The sequence below is a fragment of the Achroia grisella genome, unplaced genomic scaffold (genome assembly GCF_030625045.1).
Source record: "Achroia grisella isolate CSIRO2021 unplaced genomic scaffold, CSIRO_AGI_Agris_v1 utg544, whole genome shotgun sequence".
In the NCBI taxonomy this organism is placed as follows: Eukaryota; Metazoa; Arthropoda; class Insecta; order Lepidoptera; family Pyralidae; genus Achroia; species Achroia grisella.
In genome coordinates, this window is record NW_026712929.1 from 3,414,636 (window position 1) to 3,431,523 (window position 16,888).

Sequence of the window (16,888 nt, forward strand, 5' to 3'; positions counted from 1 at the left end):
ATTCAGATTTCTGCTAATAATGTTGAAATTCCAATGTTGTTGTAATAAAAGTTATAATTGAATTCCAAAACATTGCTCAGAAGTATATGTAGATTTCACCAGTATTCAAAAAATTCTCACTCACGGGTTTCTAAAATTTTATCATAACTCACCAGTTGATGACAGAAATGACTTCACGGTAAGAGAGTGAGTAGAGTTAAGAATACATACAGCATTTAAAAATTATATGTACGAGTTTATAGTTCGAATATAATGATGTATAAACATATTTGTATATGATTCTGTACATTAGGTCGTTTGTGCTAATTATAATCTTAAGACTAGAGATAAAACTATTATGGGAAATCTGTACCTAATCACGCTAGACAGTAGGTATGGTGATAAAAATTGAAGTAAGTGATCTATATGATTTAATGATTTTGGACTGCATTCCATCGCTGTCTCTAAGATAATTTTGTTACTTTTATATATAACATACTCTACTAATTCCTTCCATATTGAAACCATACTTTAATCATTTAATGACTAGTTAGATAGATAGTAAACTATCTGCCGTTAAATGTTTAGAGTCATTATTATTTATTAGTCTTTTATGATAGAATAATTATGTAATATATGTAAAATATGTTTATTAGCTGTTTACGTTTATGTATTTTAGTATATGTATATTACATATAGTACATTTGATTATTTTTTGTATAATATGTAATTATTATTTTTATGTAGTATTTATTTTGTATTTATTATTGGCACTAACTACCTCTATTTATTATTATTCATTACTACCTATGCCACTGTTTTAAGTTGAGTGGAAGAGACCTCTTCTAGAGGTAATTACATCTACATTTTCTCACATTGTCACAAAATTATTTTATTGCTGTATTCTCTGAGTGCAATATGTAATAAAGAATATGTAGTGTAGTAAAAGTAGTAGTGTAGTAGTGCCTATGTGGAGTATACTGTAAATAATGGATAGTGTAAATATATGATATATAAGTATATTATACATATTAGAAAAAAGGGAATATGTTAGTTTATTTGTAAATAAAATAGTTCTTTACGGTAAATTTTGTTTTTATATTACACTTTATTCATAAAAACAAAATACTATAAAAAAATCTCTTGTCATATTATTTTAAACTCACTGTTACTGTCTACTTGGTCTACTTTTTGAAAAATAAGATAACCTATGTCCATCTTTTATTAAGATTCGTACAGCCGTTTATTGCCGATTACGAAAATAGTAAGTGCATAGACAAAACAGGTTTAATATAGACATTTATGTATGTTTTATGATTAGGGCAATAAGTAATTCTTTCTGAAAACGGTCTTGAAAGACACAAAGGAAAAATCTTTATATTTACAAATAGCTATTATTATTAGGTAATAAGTATTTACAGACCTGATATGCGCCATGTATCTAGAGATCACAATCAATGTTATATTATGGCCCGATAATTATATGGCTGAAACTTGATATGCTAGAACCAGTTCTCATAATAGAAAATAATCCTTAATACTGTAATATTTAATGGACTTTATGTCATGTTATCCATAGTATAAGTGGAATCAATTCGCCATGTTCAATAATTGAATATTTAGTTTCAAATCAAATAAAATATCATTGATTCATGTTAGCCGCTTAGGAACGTCAAGTTTTCTGTATTACTATTTTTTCCCTACCATTCAGTTGAGTATACAGATTCAATTGAGAAGAACTAGCAAAAAATTAACTGATTTCTTTTTAAAGCCTAAACTTTATTCACTTTATATATATACTGATATAGTGTCTATGTCTAACTTCAAATGAAAATCCCGTGCATGAACGACTATTGCCATGCACGTTTGTCATTTAAGTAATAATTTAGTGAGTAATAGGCTTTTTTCAATCAATATGATTTAACTGATGTTTTAAGTTTGTTTAAAGGTAATTCCAATAGATACTTTGGTATCTTAATTTGTAATTCTATTTATTTTATTGTTGTAGACCTGTTTAGAGTTAAATTAATATTCTCATGCCAATACTATAGAAATTAATATGGTGCTATATAGTAAGATTTAGTTGTTGTTTTTGGTATAAGTTAATTAATTATCCAAGATCCAAGTAATTAGCTATTCCTAAACGTAATTTATAAAGGTCTATGGTGTATTATGCTATAAATAAGTGTGGACATAAAAAATAAAATGTATTGTTTATAATAATTGTTTCTTTAATTCTACATCACATTTCGTATTACCTATCTTTATAGATAATACCTATGTTATTTTAAAATATCAGTTTAAATTTTTTAATAAATATTTATACATACAAAATTATACTTGTATATTTACGTACTTGTAATTAGTAATATACTTATATCTATACAAATGATTTACATTGATTTGATTCACACATTATCTCTGGTTTTGATTAGTAAATAACATGTTACAACTAAGACTCATGTTTCCCGTATAATTCGTTGTATCTTTGGATCATTTCTGTGCCTGTGTAGTTATATGCCAAGTAATCCTTCACTGGGATGTATTTAGCTCCTCCGAACCAATCGATCATTGCGATCTGAGCTATCTTCAACTTGGCGACGAACCAATTATGATCTGCAAAAACATTTTGTTTTAATATATAAAGTGGCGTGATCTAGTGGTTTACTACTGGCTTTGATCCTTAAGGCCGTCAAGAGAAATCTAGCTCACTTAAAGGAAAATGAAATTAATCCCAGTACGGCGGAAGGCTCATTACCTCCCATAGGATTCATTACTTATATCTCGTAAAATGGGGGCATGTTATGTTCGTCGTACGTTACGCCAACAATTAACAATTCCCCTGACTTAGGATAGCAGCCGTTAAATTATACTTTGTATAAAAACCTACTTCAATCTTACCTAAATTGATAGGGGCGAATCAGAAAATTGATTCTGACCTTCCCACAGAAACACTACCTACCGATTTGTTTTAATACTTATATTTATTACAGATAAAGTAAGTAAAAATGCAACCTAATAAAATTCTTAGTCTATGAATTTTATTCGGGTATGTACAATATCAATGTCAATAGAAATTATTATTCATTCGTTTGTGAATGCGAACAAGGATAAATGCAATACTAATTATGTACGTAACTACGATTGAATTTTGATATATAAAGTGATTTCTGATTAATTAAATATTAGAATGGAGGATGAAATCAAAAGTCAGTGTCCGTCCGGTTAACTCATCTTGGTAAATGGTAATTTACCACGATGCTTTCTAGGGGTTCCCCCTGGAGTGTGCGTGGAGGTCAATCTGAATCTGATAAACCTTACAAAGTATTTTAACAGGCAGACTAACCCGTTGGGAAATCCGCCATGGCCGGGTGTCTCTCGAATAGGGCTGCCTTTGCAAATGTATATTCTGGAGTACCCTCTCGAACCTGAAACATTGAGAATTAGATGAAAAAGTATGAAATTTAGCTCTGTGCTTTTTTAAATTATCGCAAAGAAACCGGCGAAGCAGGGACTTTGTTTTACAATATCAGCGATGGATTTTCGCTTTACATTTATTTAGTATAACTTGCTTCTGTCGCCAAGCAGCTTGCTTTGTAAGTTGTATTCTTTTAAATTGACTAACTCCACATTGTGATGTTCATGTAGGTATACAAACTATGGTTACTATTTTTTATCAGTTGCGCTGTCAGTTCTATACCATTCCAGTTCAATTTAAAAAGTAACACCTCTGTCTAAGGAACCCGTAGCAGTTAGTACCAGAGGTAAACCATGAACATAAGTCTAACAGTGTCACCTATTTGTTAGGTGTTAGATGTGTTGTTCATGTACCATTGGTGAGCCGTCAAATTGTTTGTCATTCCATTTACATTATAAAAATTACTCTGCTTGCCTCACTCTGGGTCACTTGGGAACCAACGTGAGGATATACAAATCGTACCTTCTTCATTTTCCCAGTAAGCATAAGTCTGGTGCAGCGCGGATCTTCAGCATCAATTTTCTCTTTAATGCAATAGTCCGTTTGTTCAAGTGACACGAGAACAGAGGCACGGTTGTTTCTCTAACAAAAGAAATACAATATAAGTTGTATGAAAAACACTGTCTAATCTTAGTAAGTTTTTTTATGATAATAGAATGATGCACCCACGTACAGCGTACGTGCAGACGGCATCAGTGGAGGAAGATAAAATGAGCATGAAGTTAGATCAGCTAGCCCATCTTGGCAAATGATAATTAATTTAACATGATAGTTATCCTCCCAATAAATGTGTAAAAATATGACTATACACATTTCAATAAAATTATATCACATAAAAATGCTATAGTAGGGTCAAATGGGGACAGTATAACATAAAAAGTAACTGTTTAAAAAAATGTGAAATTTGGACTAGTGAATTTTGTAAAATCTAATACAACAAAGAATGCCGTTTTTATGTTGAATATAATTGAAGAAATGTTTCTTACTCTACTTTAAATCTCGAATGACAACATTAGTAAACCGACACCAGCGTTATGTATCTGGTCTGGTTGTATTTCCAATTCATCCAGAAACCCATTGAAATATACACAAATTATCATATACGGCTATGGATTGATTAAACGATATTTTATGAATTTAAAAAGAGAGAGAGAGAGAGAAGATACTTACAGATAAATCTTGGGAGGTAAAATCCAGCGGTGACATATAGAAGTATGGTACACCTGTCGAATTAGCAAGCGAACCGTCCACGATCGACTTGATATTTGAGAATGGGAATCCTTGAATGGCTGGTAATATAGATATCGTAGCTATTGATGCCCAATCTGAAATAATACAAATTATACACTCTTAGTTTTCTTAAATAGCTTTATTGTTGCGTTCACGTGTAGCCTTTGCATATATTAGGTTGTTCGGAAAGTAATTTCGTTTTTTCCTAACTTAGGACTTAATAGTATTTTTTGCACTCAACTTCACACTTAAGCCGTATAATTTTTATATGCTTTGAGAGTTCATATAGCAACGCTTGTATGTGAAAAATTCCAATTAATTGTACGCAGTAGTTTTTGGTTGGTAGAGTCACGTGGGGCAAGTGTGCGCACTTAAGGTTTAGTATCATATAATAAAATATTTGAAGTTAACTGGAACAAAACAAGGTTTATTATATAAAATATTTAATAATCAACAACTTAAACGCAAAATAAATAATTATCATTTACACAAATTCTTTGGAAATCAACAAAATCAAAACTGTTTAAATGCGCACACTTACCCAAGTATAGGGGTAAGTGTGCGCAGTAGTGCGGGTAAGTGTACGCAACATGTAACATACAGTAAATAGAGTCAGACTCATATGATAAACCAGAAAATAGACATCCTCAACCTAATAATACATCAGTTCAAATAATTCCTTTTCAAAGTTATTGCATTGTTCATGCCACCAGCTCTTACAGATGCTGTATTGGATCCAGTCTTCATTCGGTGGAAATATGTATTTTTCTCCACACAGTGGGCAAAATAATTCCTGCTCATCATTTTATTTATTTTCAGATCAAGTCGTATCTTCTTTTTTGGCAATTTATTCTTCCTCTTGTTTTTTGTTTTTTCCAATTCTACTTTATAAGGACTTACAGTATCAATGATTGACTTTTTGCCTTTTTCTTTCGCCTATTTTGAATCACAGTCCCAGATGAATAACCAAGAAATGCCTAAGGCCAACTTCGGTATTTCTTGGATGGATGACAGTCGTACATATTCATTCCTAGACGAAGGTACACTCATTATTGCGGGTGCCACACTGTCGTTTGCTACCAACCTCCGAAATTAATCTTTTAACAGCTTCTAGCTGTTCCTCTGTGACAACACTTCTATCCGGCATTTCTTTTATAATCGAGGCATTTTTTATGTATAATTAAACTCTGAAATAACAAATTGCATCATAAATACAAAGCCAAAGCGGAGCGGGGTAAGTATTCGCATGCGCACACTTACCCGACATTCGTATGCGCACACTTGCCCCAAACCATCAAAATAAAATTTAACCAGAACTGAGCAATATTACGTAATCGTCATCACCAAAAGATTAAACACGGCTTATATTACATAAAATGTACTGTTCGATGGTATAAAGCATGATTTCAAAATATAAATATATTACAAAGGAATGAGTCTCTCATTTAAGACAAAAATCGCAATATTTCAAGCAAAAAACAATACTCACTTACGGAAACAAAATGGTTCACCGGCGGATAGTGAAAAAAACTAAGTATAGCCTTTTGTGCGCTAATGAGGAGGGGTGTTATCAGTTCGTACCTATGAACCGTTTTTGAAATACTTCGAGTGCGTACACTTACTCGCTGCGCACACTTACCCCACGTGACTCTACCCTTTTAAATATGGAGAGGAATAAGCAGCATTTTCGTCATATCTTACTGTTTTACTACAGAAAGGGCAAAAATGCTGTTCAAGCCAGAAAGAAATAGACCGATGTGTGTGGAGAAGAGGAAAAACCGAAATTACTTTCCGAACAACCTAATATTTTTTTCTATTGGTATATATCGAAAACAAGGAGACGCCACTGATAGAAAATCTTAAATAAAGAATGAATGAATATGTACGGTATTTATGAAAGCAGTACATATAATACTACATAATTCCGACAATCAAAAGTTAATGAAATTTTCTAATATTGTCTACTATGAAAAGTGTAATAAATCTCTTTAAAAACGGCGAAGCTCAAACAGTGATCGAAATTACGACGGCCTGAGCCTAAAGACTAAAGTTATACCCGCTAGGCGGGAGTTGGCCTTCAGCCGCTATATAAGTTCTGCGGATTTCGAGTGCCATCTGCACTCGCCCCCTTTCGCCCCTATCGCCCTACAAGCCAACTGGTGAAGTTCTAAAAGCCAACTGCGGCCAATAGTTTTAGAGTATTCGAAAAAAACCCGGCAAAACATAAGGATAATCAATCCCACTAAGAATAAGGAGCTAATGCTCGAGGTTTGGTATCGTCCAATGAAGTCCAAATAGTCGCAAATGTGAACCACTAACTACACCAAGAATCATTTTGGAAATATACCAACATTTTTTTTACTTTTCATTAATCTTAAGACCGCACAGTTTAAGTAAGTATATAATTATTTTAAATTATTCACTTTATTTTTTGGGGTTAAATGTGTTTAGTTCTATAAATACCTACTATCACTAACTTTCAGCTTGGTAAACCCTTTACGACTAAGAAGCCATCCAAAAACTACGTCATAGGGGGAGGGATTCGATAAAGTGTGACATAGTTATGACAAGGGCTTGGAAGAATACCCAACTTAAGTTTAAAAAATGTGAAATCTATCATCTTATCCCTAGAACTGATTTTGTGTCTGACCAGCTGTGACGACGGTGGCGGGGGGAGGGAGACAGAAATTGATGTGACGTAATTTATAGATGGCCCCTAACCCATGCTGGGATCCAGTAGTAGACAATGAATAGTTGAATAAAGATGATATTCAGTCATACAAAGACTCAATCATTACTAAGTACCTACATGAGTTACATATATCGATAACGCATTATTTAAACTTAGGCATAGATAACTCAAAAAAATATTTTCTTTTCATTGTGTTGTCCGGTGTATTTGTTTATTACTCACCGGTGTTATGCATGACGTATCTCGCCATAGGTATCACCTTGTTGTGATCTGGTGGGTCTCCTACCCTATAATGGGGTCGACGGGTTGAAATCTCATTCGCTGCGTCACGGTAACGTCTATTTCCTATTTTATCTTCATTATATTCTGGTCTCCATTTACCTTCTATGTGGAGAACCATCAAACATAAAGCGATACATATTGTTGTTACCTTCATCCTGTAAGAGACAACTCATAAGAACATAATTTTATAATATCAGGTGGAACAATCACAAGAATAGTAGGTATAGGTATATCTAGTAGGCGAATCTGTTTAGAATTGACGAAAATTTAAAAATAAAATACATCCGATTCAAGAACCATGACACCTAAATATTTTTGAAGACGGTTCAAAATAAAGTAGCGTTTATTATATTTCATGATATATTTTATTTACTATAGTTATATTTTATATATAGTTAGGTACTCTTGTATTACTTATAAATGTCAAAAACTTTATTTTCACTGCGTGTAATTTGGCATAGATACGCAGTAAATACGATAAACAAGCTTTACATATTTATATAGTCGACTAAGTAATTTCATATTCACGTTACCATAGGATGTTAAAAAAAATTTAGATACCTTGTTAACGCTAACGCTATACATATAAGTATGTATAGCGTTAGTAAATAATAACAAGGTATTTAGATTTTTTTGCCTTAAATGTAAGCGTATATACCTATACATAATTATGTATAACTAGTAATCAGCTAATTATCACTACATATAATATAGGATGCACGGTAGGTACGTACATATTGTACCTTTGAGATGTATTTTATTAAATAACAAATGAAATTAATGAAATAGAAGTTTTAGTGTGGGTATTTTTCAAAAACAATGACAGATGTTTTAAAAATATGGAAAGAAAATTATTTTATTACTAACAATAGCATCTAATAATCTTATTCAAGAGTGTTTGCCAAATAAATACCCTGTTCAATGTTTATTTATAATCGGAAATGAACAAATTCGAAACACTTACCTTCTATCACGTCCACCACACGACTCGTGCCAAACAAGAATGACTGTACTTTCCTACGTAACAAGTGTGTTTATACTACAAACCGACAACACCAAAGTTCGGAGGGAAGCAAACAATGTCTATATTGACTTTAGTTGATATCATTACAAGCATCTCAATAGCTCGGTGAATAGCAGATAATAAACAGCTATATTCGCTAATCTTGTATACAATTTTTCTATCATTAATCCACCTTGGCAAACTTCACTTCATGACTAGTAATTTTACAGAGCAACTGAATTTGAATCTTATATTTTTATAGTGTAAGACGATTTTTACTAAATGTTTTACTAGACACACATCTGCATGTAGAATACGGCATGACAGTGAAATTGTAAATAGGTTACCTCTGATTCGTAAATAAATAAGGACAAGTTTAAGGTTGAATGTCACGGCTTTGAATACTGAACTTAAACCAGGTTACATTAAGTAAGTATTAGTAATTGACAATTGAAAATTCAGCATCACAAGCTTTAAAACAGGAAGATATATTTTGTTCCACTAAAACTGCTTATTAACTCTGTTTGTTTATAATTAAAATCCTTAAGATTCAAACACAAAGTAACTACCTATCATGCAATTAAAAATATTTTTGTGCAGAATCGGTAGAAAACCTGAGCATCTCCAATGCACTGCAATGATTACGGTCGTGTAAAAACGTTAATAAAAAAGATTATTAAACGACATTCCCATTTTAAATATAGGCACCTACGAAAGCAGTGTATTTGGCCCGGATCTTATAAAAACAAACGTCTGTATTTTTTTAGGTCAGGTAATGCACAGACTAGTGAAAGAAAAAATGAAAAGAAAGAAAGAATGAAAATGACGTTATAATTAATGTATAATAGGTACCTATAGTTCTAACCTTATTAAAAATTCTCTCTTCTCTTCTCTTATCAAAGCTATTAAAGCGCATCTGTTTAACAAAACAGAACATTAATGTAATGTGACATTAATAGACACTATACACACACCTAGTACTTCTATAAATAGTTGTTCTCACTTTGTCAAATAATGATTCACATTACATGGTTATGTCATGAATAAATTAGCATTACCATGACTTAAGTAATGGATAGCTCTTATATTATCCTATTATCTCGTGCCTATTATTTACTAGCTGATGCCCGCGACTTCGTCTGCGTGTTATGTATCGATGTATATTATGTCTGGGAATAATGAACCAGAATTAATAAATGACATGTAGTTCTCACTCTTTGTTCTTCGTTAAATTGACTTTAGTAGGTTGTGTACTAAGGTGTATAAGTTATTATAGATTTTCAACTATCCTAAGGGAACTCTTTAATTTTTAAGTACTAACCATACAAAATTTCATTTAAATCGGTCTAACAATTTCGGCGATTAGCCCGTACAAACAGACAAAGAAAAAACACATTTGAAAATATCTGTATATGTCTATTTCACTTCTAATATCCTTGGTTTTTGCGTTTTTGTTTCTATGTACAGATTCGACCTCTACATTTATATTATATGTAGGTTGACTATCAAAACATCACAATAACAAACAATTCCGGGGGGAGGAGTTCTTCCATTCGAGAAGAATTACCTACTTTACTTTTAACATAGGGTTTTATTACGATTTCACTATGTCTTTCCTTGTTTTCTAAGTGCAGAAAATAATGAGTGGTGATAGGGGGAATGGAATTGTTAGTAATGGTGACAGTTAGCGCCATTGCATGAAATATAACAGGAGAAGGGGATTGTTGGGACACTAGACACCATTAATAAAAATCCATTGCTAGCAATGTACCATGTTATGTCGGCGCTGATGCACCATAAAAAAGGAGTGTTGATACTCCATGAACTATAATTAATCTACCTATATTGAAATACATGTCTATGTCCGAACGTGATAAAGACATCACGTACGCGATAAAAAATTAACTCAACGATTGACCCAACAAATCTAAACAGATAACACAGTCACGTTCGTTTATTTATAATAACAAGTAGGTAATTATTTCAATTATAATTATTTGATAACTCTGTATCAATAGATTGTCGATTTAACTAGGAATTAAAAAAAAATACAACAAAAGGAGCAACCGAATCGCCTTTGTAGTACCACAAATAACACAATATTACATATTAATACGGACTAATTATCACCATACAAAACTTTTGTAATTTTACATAATAATTTTATATCGCAAAGAAGCCATATACAGAATACAGAGCACAAGAAAAGTTTACTTTCTTAATAATATTAATAGATATACCTATTATACCAGATGAGGTAATCAGAGGCATTCTCAACTGTACTACTTTGTGAACGACACGATACTTGAAAGAATACCTAATCTCTCTCTCTGGTTAATTAGGTTTGCTATTGGTGTGTTCATCATCGAGGAGTCAGTCAGAAATATTAATTGACAGTTTTTATTGTCAGTCAGCTTTGAAGTAACGACCTTTCGCTGTACGCCGGGGTAATAAATGTATAACAGACGAAGCCGTGAGTTACACCTAGCGTTTAAATAAAAATACAACATCGCGTATAATCTATTTTAATTAAATCATGTAGTTGAAAGCTTACAAAAACGATTAGCAGATTCACAATGAGGGTTGAATGTTTAAACGTATTAAATACTCCATTCAACGTTGCTGGGTGCTCTTCGCAATTTGTTCCTTGAGCATAAGGATGCTGGCGCGCTGCTCGGGTGGTAGCAACGCAATTTGTTCGTCCGACAGTTGCAGCACTTGCATTATCAACGCCGCCTGATAACAGATTTATATATAAGTATATACAGTGGACCCCCGGTTATCCGACAAACGTTTTGCAGGGCAGTGTCGGACAATCGAATTTGTCAAAAAGTGCGCAGAAGGCGGAATTGAAATGATGAAATTCGCACACTTACAGTTTATATAGAGAAGTACCGAAGGCACAAGTTTTTTTTAAATAAATAAAAACAAAACATTACACACACTGCCGTGTGTATTTGACACGCACACGCATATACACTCTTTCATTTAATTATTATTGCGGGTTCAAAGATCTTTTGTTTTTTTTTATGGTCGAAGACCACTGCGTGACCACTAGCACATAGTAAAGATTTTATTTTTTGTACATATATTTATTTGTATTTATTAATGATTTCATGTATGGAATACTCAAGTAGATACACACTATGCGAAATTGTGTCCGTCATAAAGCAGAAGAAACAGCACTCTGACTTACCTTTTCCTGATCTGATGCACCTGAGGGTATACCCTGGATAGTCCTAGCCTGCGCGACACTCGGCATGCCCGGTGGCAATTGTTCTGCAATACAAATAAACAATTAATTAAAATAAAAACATGCTTAGATTGATTTCTAAGAGTCACTAGGATTTTTCGCCTGGTTTTATGATTTGAAAGTGCTCTTTGAATGAGAGTAAAAACGATTTATCATAAATGTCTTATTTAGGGTTATATACATAATGTCATAATTTTCAAAATAAAACAGTAAACTCACGTTGTGGTGCTTTTGCCTGCGTCCTTGGATCGTTGGTTCGCATCCGTGGATCCGAGTTGAACGGCATATTGGCCAGTCGAGGGTCCCGCGGAAAACCACTATAAACACAAAATTAAATATATAACAAATTAATAATATAACATAGCGGAATAATAAGTAAGAAATATTATAGATAAATTAAAACAAAAGTCTAATTAAATTCAATAAATAAATATTAAAATTTTAGATCATAAATATTCTATTGAGAAAAATATCTGGAATCCCATAATATTTGACATCAAAATAGATTGCATCGTAATTATGTATTCCTAAATATTTCAATAATTGATGGTGAAAAACCGACGTCCATACAAGTAAAATCACTTACATATACATCCGGGGACGACCCTAGAAACTTGTAAATCTAAGTCTCATTATACCTTTGAAGCTTAATACAATTTAAATTAAAGAATTTAATATAATATCTTTAGCACCGTAATTTTATATTCCTAACTATTGAAATATTTAGGAATATATAATAATAATAATGCATATTGAGGAAATCCATAAAAATATAAAAAAAAAATTTAAAAAATGTAATAGAATCCATAAAGTAATACACAACTTACTTATCTTGCACATCCAGAGTAGATCTTAAGCAGAAAGTCAAGTTTATCAGAGAGTTATGAATACACTAAATATTAGTAGGTTTCACAATATTTTGCTTATGCAGAATAGTAGCAAAACTAAGTACAAAATTAAAAGACTGAATAATTTTCACAAAGTTATATTCTTTGTTAAATGTTATATGTGCAAAATTTTTATTTTTTTTAAGTATCCACCAAGTTCCGCTGTCACAAATATTTGTATTATATCTTGGACATACCTGTCCTGTGTAATATGTCAAGAGTTATTATCAACTGGTCAAAAAATTATATTTAAAAATATGTAATACATATGTATGTATTTATCATGTAATGACACTAGTGTAATTATATGTTATACAAGTACATACGCGTCTTGGACGTGGGGCGCGGGTGGTGGCGGCACGGGATGCGGTACCATGGGCGGCAGGCTGCGCATGTCCTGGTCCAGCAGCGGAGTCCCCGCGGCCGTTGCCGGAGCCGCCGCCGCTCCGCGTTCCACGTTAGCGTTCCGCGACTGCCCGCGCAGGTCCACGTCACCCATCGTCGGCCGAGCTATTGTCATATATTTTTGTAACAATATCTGCCCAATGTTTTCAGTTTTAATAATTTTAGAACGTGTATTTTTCCACAATCTTTGACACAGCCGTAATATTAAGAATAATTACGAGAAAATAATACAGTGGACTATTCACACTGTGGTAAGAGAGCATGTGTTATAGTACCAGGCAAGATATACAACTACTGACATTTTTTTTTGTAAATACATAACATACATAGAAACCACCCAGAACGATACAAACAATCATACCCAAGAAAACAAATGTTTGCACTTCTAAGAACATCTAAGATTGTGGAACATTACAGACATAATTTGGCACCAGACCTAAAAACGGGTTGGATAGCCCAAAAGAGACTGTAGCTCATCAATTGTCATAGTCATTGTTATTTTTTTTTAATTATAATACTCACGAGCAAATTGATTAGGAGGCGGCACTGGATTGCTAAGGAGCGAAGGTAACTGCTGTGGTGCTAAAAAAATAAATTTACATTTTACATTATAAAAATCATTGTAAGTTAATTACTTAATTGACTTTATACGTAATAATATGCCTGACAAAGTAGAACTAGTAGTATTTGCTGATGATACTAATGTCATTGTTCAACATACCTGGTGGAGGGTTGTTTGGAATATAAGGATTTTGTGGTGGTGGTTTGTCGCCTGGTTGAAGAACAGGAGGTACTGGGTTACTTGGATGTAACATGCTCTGAAAAAAGAAAGAAAAAAAAATTACAATTATCAAAGTAATAATATTTGGTATTAATTATTAAGGACAATATATTATTATTAAAAATATATATGCATGTTGATAGTTGGAGCATCTCATAAATTTGAATAGTTAAAATAATTTATATCAAATTATTTGTCTCTTATTAGACTTAATGTTATAAATAACTATAAATATGCCTGTATTCTTTTAAGATTTATCATTACCACAATCATATGCATGAGAGTATCACCAATTTCTGGTGTCTATGAGGAGTGAGTACAAATCCGTGCAGTTATTTTACAGATTCATAGGCTTTCTTCATAACATTTACCATATTCAGTTTTATTGTTATGTATATGGTTTACTGGTTTTATTAATTATTTCAATTTCCATAGGAAGGAGTTGAGAACAATTGTTCCAATTTTTTTAGATAATACATTATCTAGAATAAATTTATTATAGGTATAAATTTAGTATATTTATATATACTATTACATCAAGAAATATTCCATATAGACATAATTGTTTTATTTGTTTTCATAGAAGTTATCAATTTCCTTTTTCAACAAGTTATACATCTGTGGTTATTTTTAATATTTCATTGTTATACTTACTACAGCAGTGGCAGGATCAACAATTCTCATTATAACTTGCGCCTGTAATAATGCATATGCCAACTGAGGATTTTGTAGCAACATATTTCTGGCTTCATTTGGATTATTCTGAAACAAATATTGTATCATTAGACAGCTCAAAGAAAGAAAAGAAAGAATGGAAGGTTGTATTAAATCGAATATTTAAGATCCTAGAATATGACAAGCTTTAAGCTATTTATACTTAAAAAAATCTACTGCATTTATTTAAGAAAATAACAAATAAAGTTTAAACACCTGGACACAGAGCTTCATCTGTTTCATAAGTTCAAACATTTGTTCTGGTGGTAGAGTGGCAACGGCTTTGCTAATGGCTTCTGGAGCCTTCTCTGGCTCCACTGGATCGCCATATGGATTTTCTACCTGTAAATAAAATTTTCAAACATCAAAATAAATTAATTCTATCTATTTCATCTCACTAATGTTATAAAAGCGGAAGTTAGTGAGTGTAGATACATGGATGTACACTTTCATGCAAAAACTACTGAATGGATTTTAATGAAACTTTACAATAACACAGCTTATGCATAAGAATAAGATATAAGCTATTAATTTCATGAGAAACTATGGACACAGCTAGTTCCAATATGACAAGTGCTTGATATAATAAGGTGTAATGGAAAGAGTACACCTGAGTGAAATTCTATAGTATTATATTGTAGTCTTGTAGAATTTTACTTGTCTACTTGCACTAGTACCTTAAAATTATATCCCTTAAATTATTATAATTCTATCATAATAATATTAGATATTATGATTTAAGGCAATTTTGCATATAATCCTGTATGTTCTATATACAGTTAAAGTAGAATACAGAAATTATAGAGGGGAAGGGGATTGTTCATAATATGGTCTGCTCCCAATACTAGCAATGTACCATGTCAGATTGACACCCATGCGGTTCCCCCTAGAAACCATTGTGATAAATTCCTAGTAAATTTGCCACAATGAGCTAACTGACCTGACCTCATGCTCATCATATCATCCGCCATTTGGTGCACTGCCAGTGTATGTCATTAGCGCAGGCGGTCCAGTCCATTATCATACATTAAAAAAATATATAGAAATAGAATATTTTGTTAATCAATAATTGAAACAATAAATGGTATCATTACATGTAAATAGTATTTCAAAATCACCATTAATAATTGCTAATTTTGATGCAATGTTCAAAATTGATACAGTTGATACAGTTTTCACATCCATATGTGAAAAAAATAAATGTAAAATTATATATTCTGTCAAATCTTCTAATATACACATATAACAATTTTCTCTTTTATATTAATTAAATCAAATAGCAAAATGCAACTTTTGATGGACAGTCTAGATTTTATTAGAATATAAGAAAGCTATATAAACCTGTGGCCCCTGCATTAAAGCCTGCATTTCCATCCGCGATTTTTCAGTACAGGCATTGTCCACTCTAAGGGAACGACCACCAATCTCATACCCATTAAGATTTCTCATTGCACTAAGAGCAGTTTCTTGGTCCTTGTACTCACAAAACCCATACCCTTTGGGTTTACCAGTTTCTCTATCAAATACCAATTTAAAGGATGATACAGGGCCAACTTCACTGAATATATCTTTCAATTTTTCCTCTGTTGCTTCATAGGGTATGTTGCCAACTGAAATGAGTTTAATATTGGATTTTAATTTGAATTTGCAAAATTATTGTAATTTGGTTGGTTAGTGGGTATCTTAGTTTGTTACACACCCTCGTCAAAAGAATGGAAAAAGATGGATAGCTGGTAAATCACTGGGGCAGATAGTGATTGCAAGTCTCTCCTTGTCAGGACATATCACATTGAGTGATCCTTTTCTGTATTAAAGATACTAAACAAATAATAGAAATATACTACCACGTCGTACAAAAGAAGTCTAGTATAAAATATTGGCTTTGTAGGTTAGATTTTACAGGTTTCGTAAATAAGGGTATGACATGTATAAATTACATCTAAAAATTGATAGTTTATAAAAACATACCAAAAACAGATCTCATGGACTTATCCATGATACTCTGCTCCTCTTTCTCTTTACTCTTATCCATTTTGAGTTTCGGTGAATAAAACTGGGAGGTATTAAGGTACAAAATTTAAATTTTGGAGAACTTTACTCCCTCGATGAACCCTCGAAAACTCACAAGTTTTAGTACACAAAACTCAAAACACAAAAATAAAAAAAACGACAGATAATGGTTTA

At 32.3% G+C, this 16,888-nt stretch overlaps 2 protein-coding genes across 2 annotated transcripts; both read right to left on the reverse strand.

Moving 5' to 3' along the window:
* Positions 1–684: 684 nt before the first annotated feature.
* LOC131847833 (protein CREG1) lies at positions 685–8,847 on the reverse strand. Its single transcript, XM_059197497.1, has 6 exons — positions 8,626–8,847; positions 7,602–7,816; positions 4,628–4,782; positions 3,920–4,039; positions 3,326–3,407; positions 685–2,595 (listed from the first exon to the last, which is right to left on the reverse strand). The coding sequence occupies exons 2-6, from the start codon at positions 7,813–7,815 to the stop codon at positions 2,432–2,434; spliced, it is 735 nt and encodes a 244-aa protein (XP_059053480.1). The 5' UTR covers position 7,816; positions 8,626–8,847; the 3' UTR covers positions 685–2,431.
* A 2,332-nt stretch (positions 8,848–11,179) lies between these two features.
* On the reverse strand, positions 11,180–16,804 carry LOC131847818 (cleavage stimulation factor subunit 2). Its single transcript, XM_059197473.1, has 10 exons — positions 16,673–16,804; positions 16,046–16,314; positions 14,921–15,046; positions 14,645–14,752; positions 13,931–14,027; positions 13,732–13,791; positions 13,131–13,314; positions 12,137–12,234; positions 11,861–11,943; positions 11,180–11,400 (listed from the first exon to the last, which is right to left on the reverse strand). The coding sequence occupies exons 1-10, from the start codon at positions 16,734–16,736 to the stop codon at positions 11,278–11,280; spliced, it is 1,212 nt and encodes a 403-aa protein (XP_059053456.1). The 5' UTR covers positions 16,737–16,804; the 3' UTR covers positions 11,180–11,277.
* Positions 16,805–16,888: the final 84 nt, after the last annotated feature.

Coding starts and splice junctions, on each gene's coding strand:
- LOC131847833 (XM_059197497.1), bottom strand. CDS start 7,815: ATGAAGGTAACAACAATATGTATCGCTTTATGTTTGATGGTTCTCCAC. Junction 4,040..4,627: donor TTACCTCCCAAGATTTATCT/GTAAGTATCTTC, acceptor TTCTTTTGTTAG/AGAAACAACCGTGCCTCTGT. Junction 2,596..3,325: donor CATGGCGGATTTCCCAACGG/GTTAGTCTGCCT, acceptor ATGTTTTTGCAG/ATCATAATTGGTTCGTCGCC.
- LOC131847818 (XM_059197473.1), bottom strand. CDS start 16,736: ATGGATAAGAGTAAAGAGAAAGAGGAGCAGAGTATCATGGATAAGTCC. Junction 13,792..13,930: donor TCCAAACAACCCTCCACCAG/GTATGTTGAACA, acceptor TTATTTTTTTAG/CACCACAGCAGTTACCTTCG. Junction 11,401..11,860: donor GTGCATCAGATCAGGAAAAG/GTAAGTCAGAGT, acceptor ATCTGTTATCAG/GCGGCGTTGATAATGCAAGT.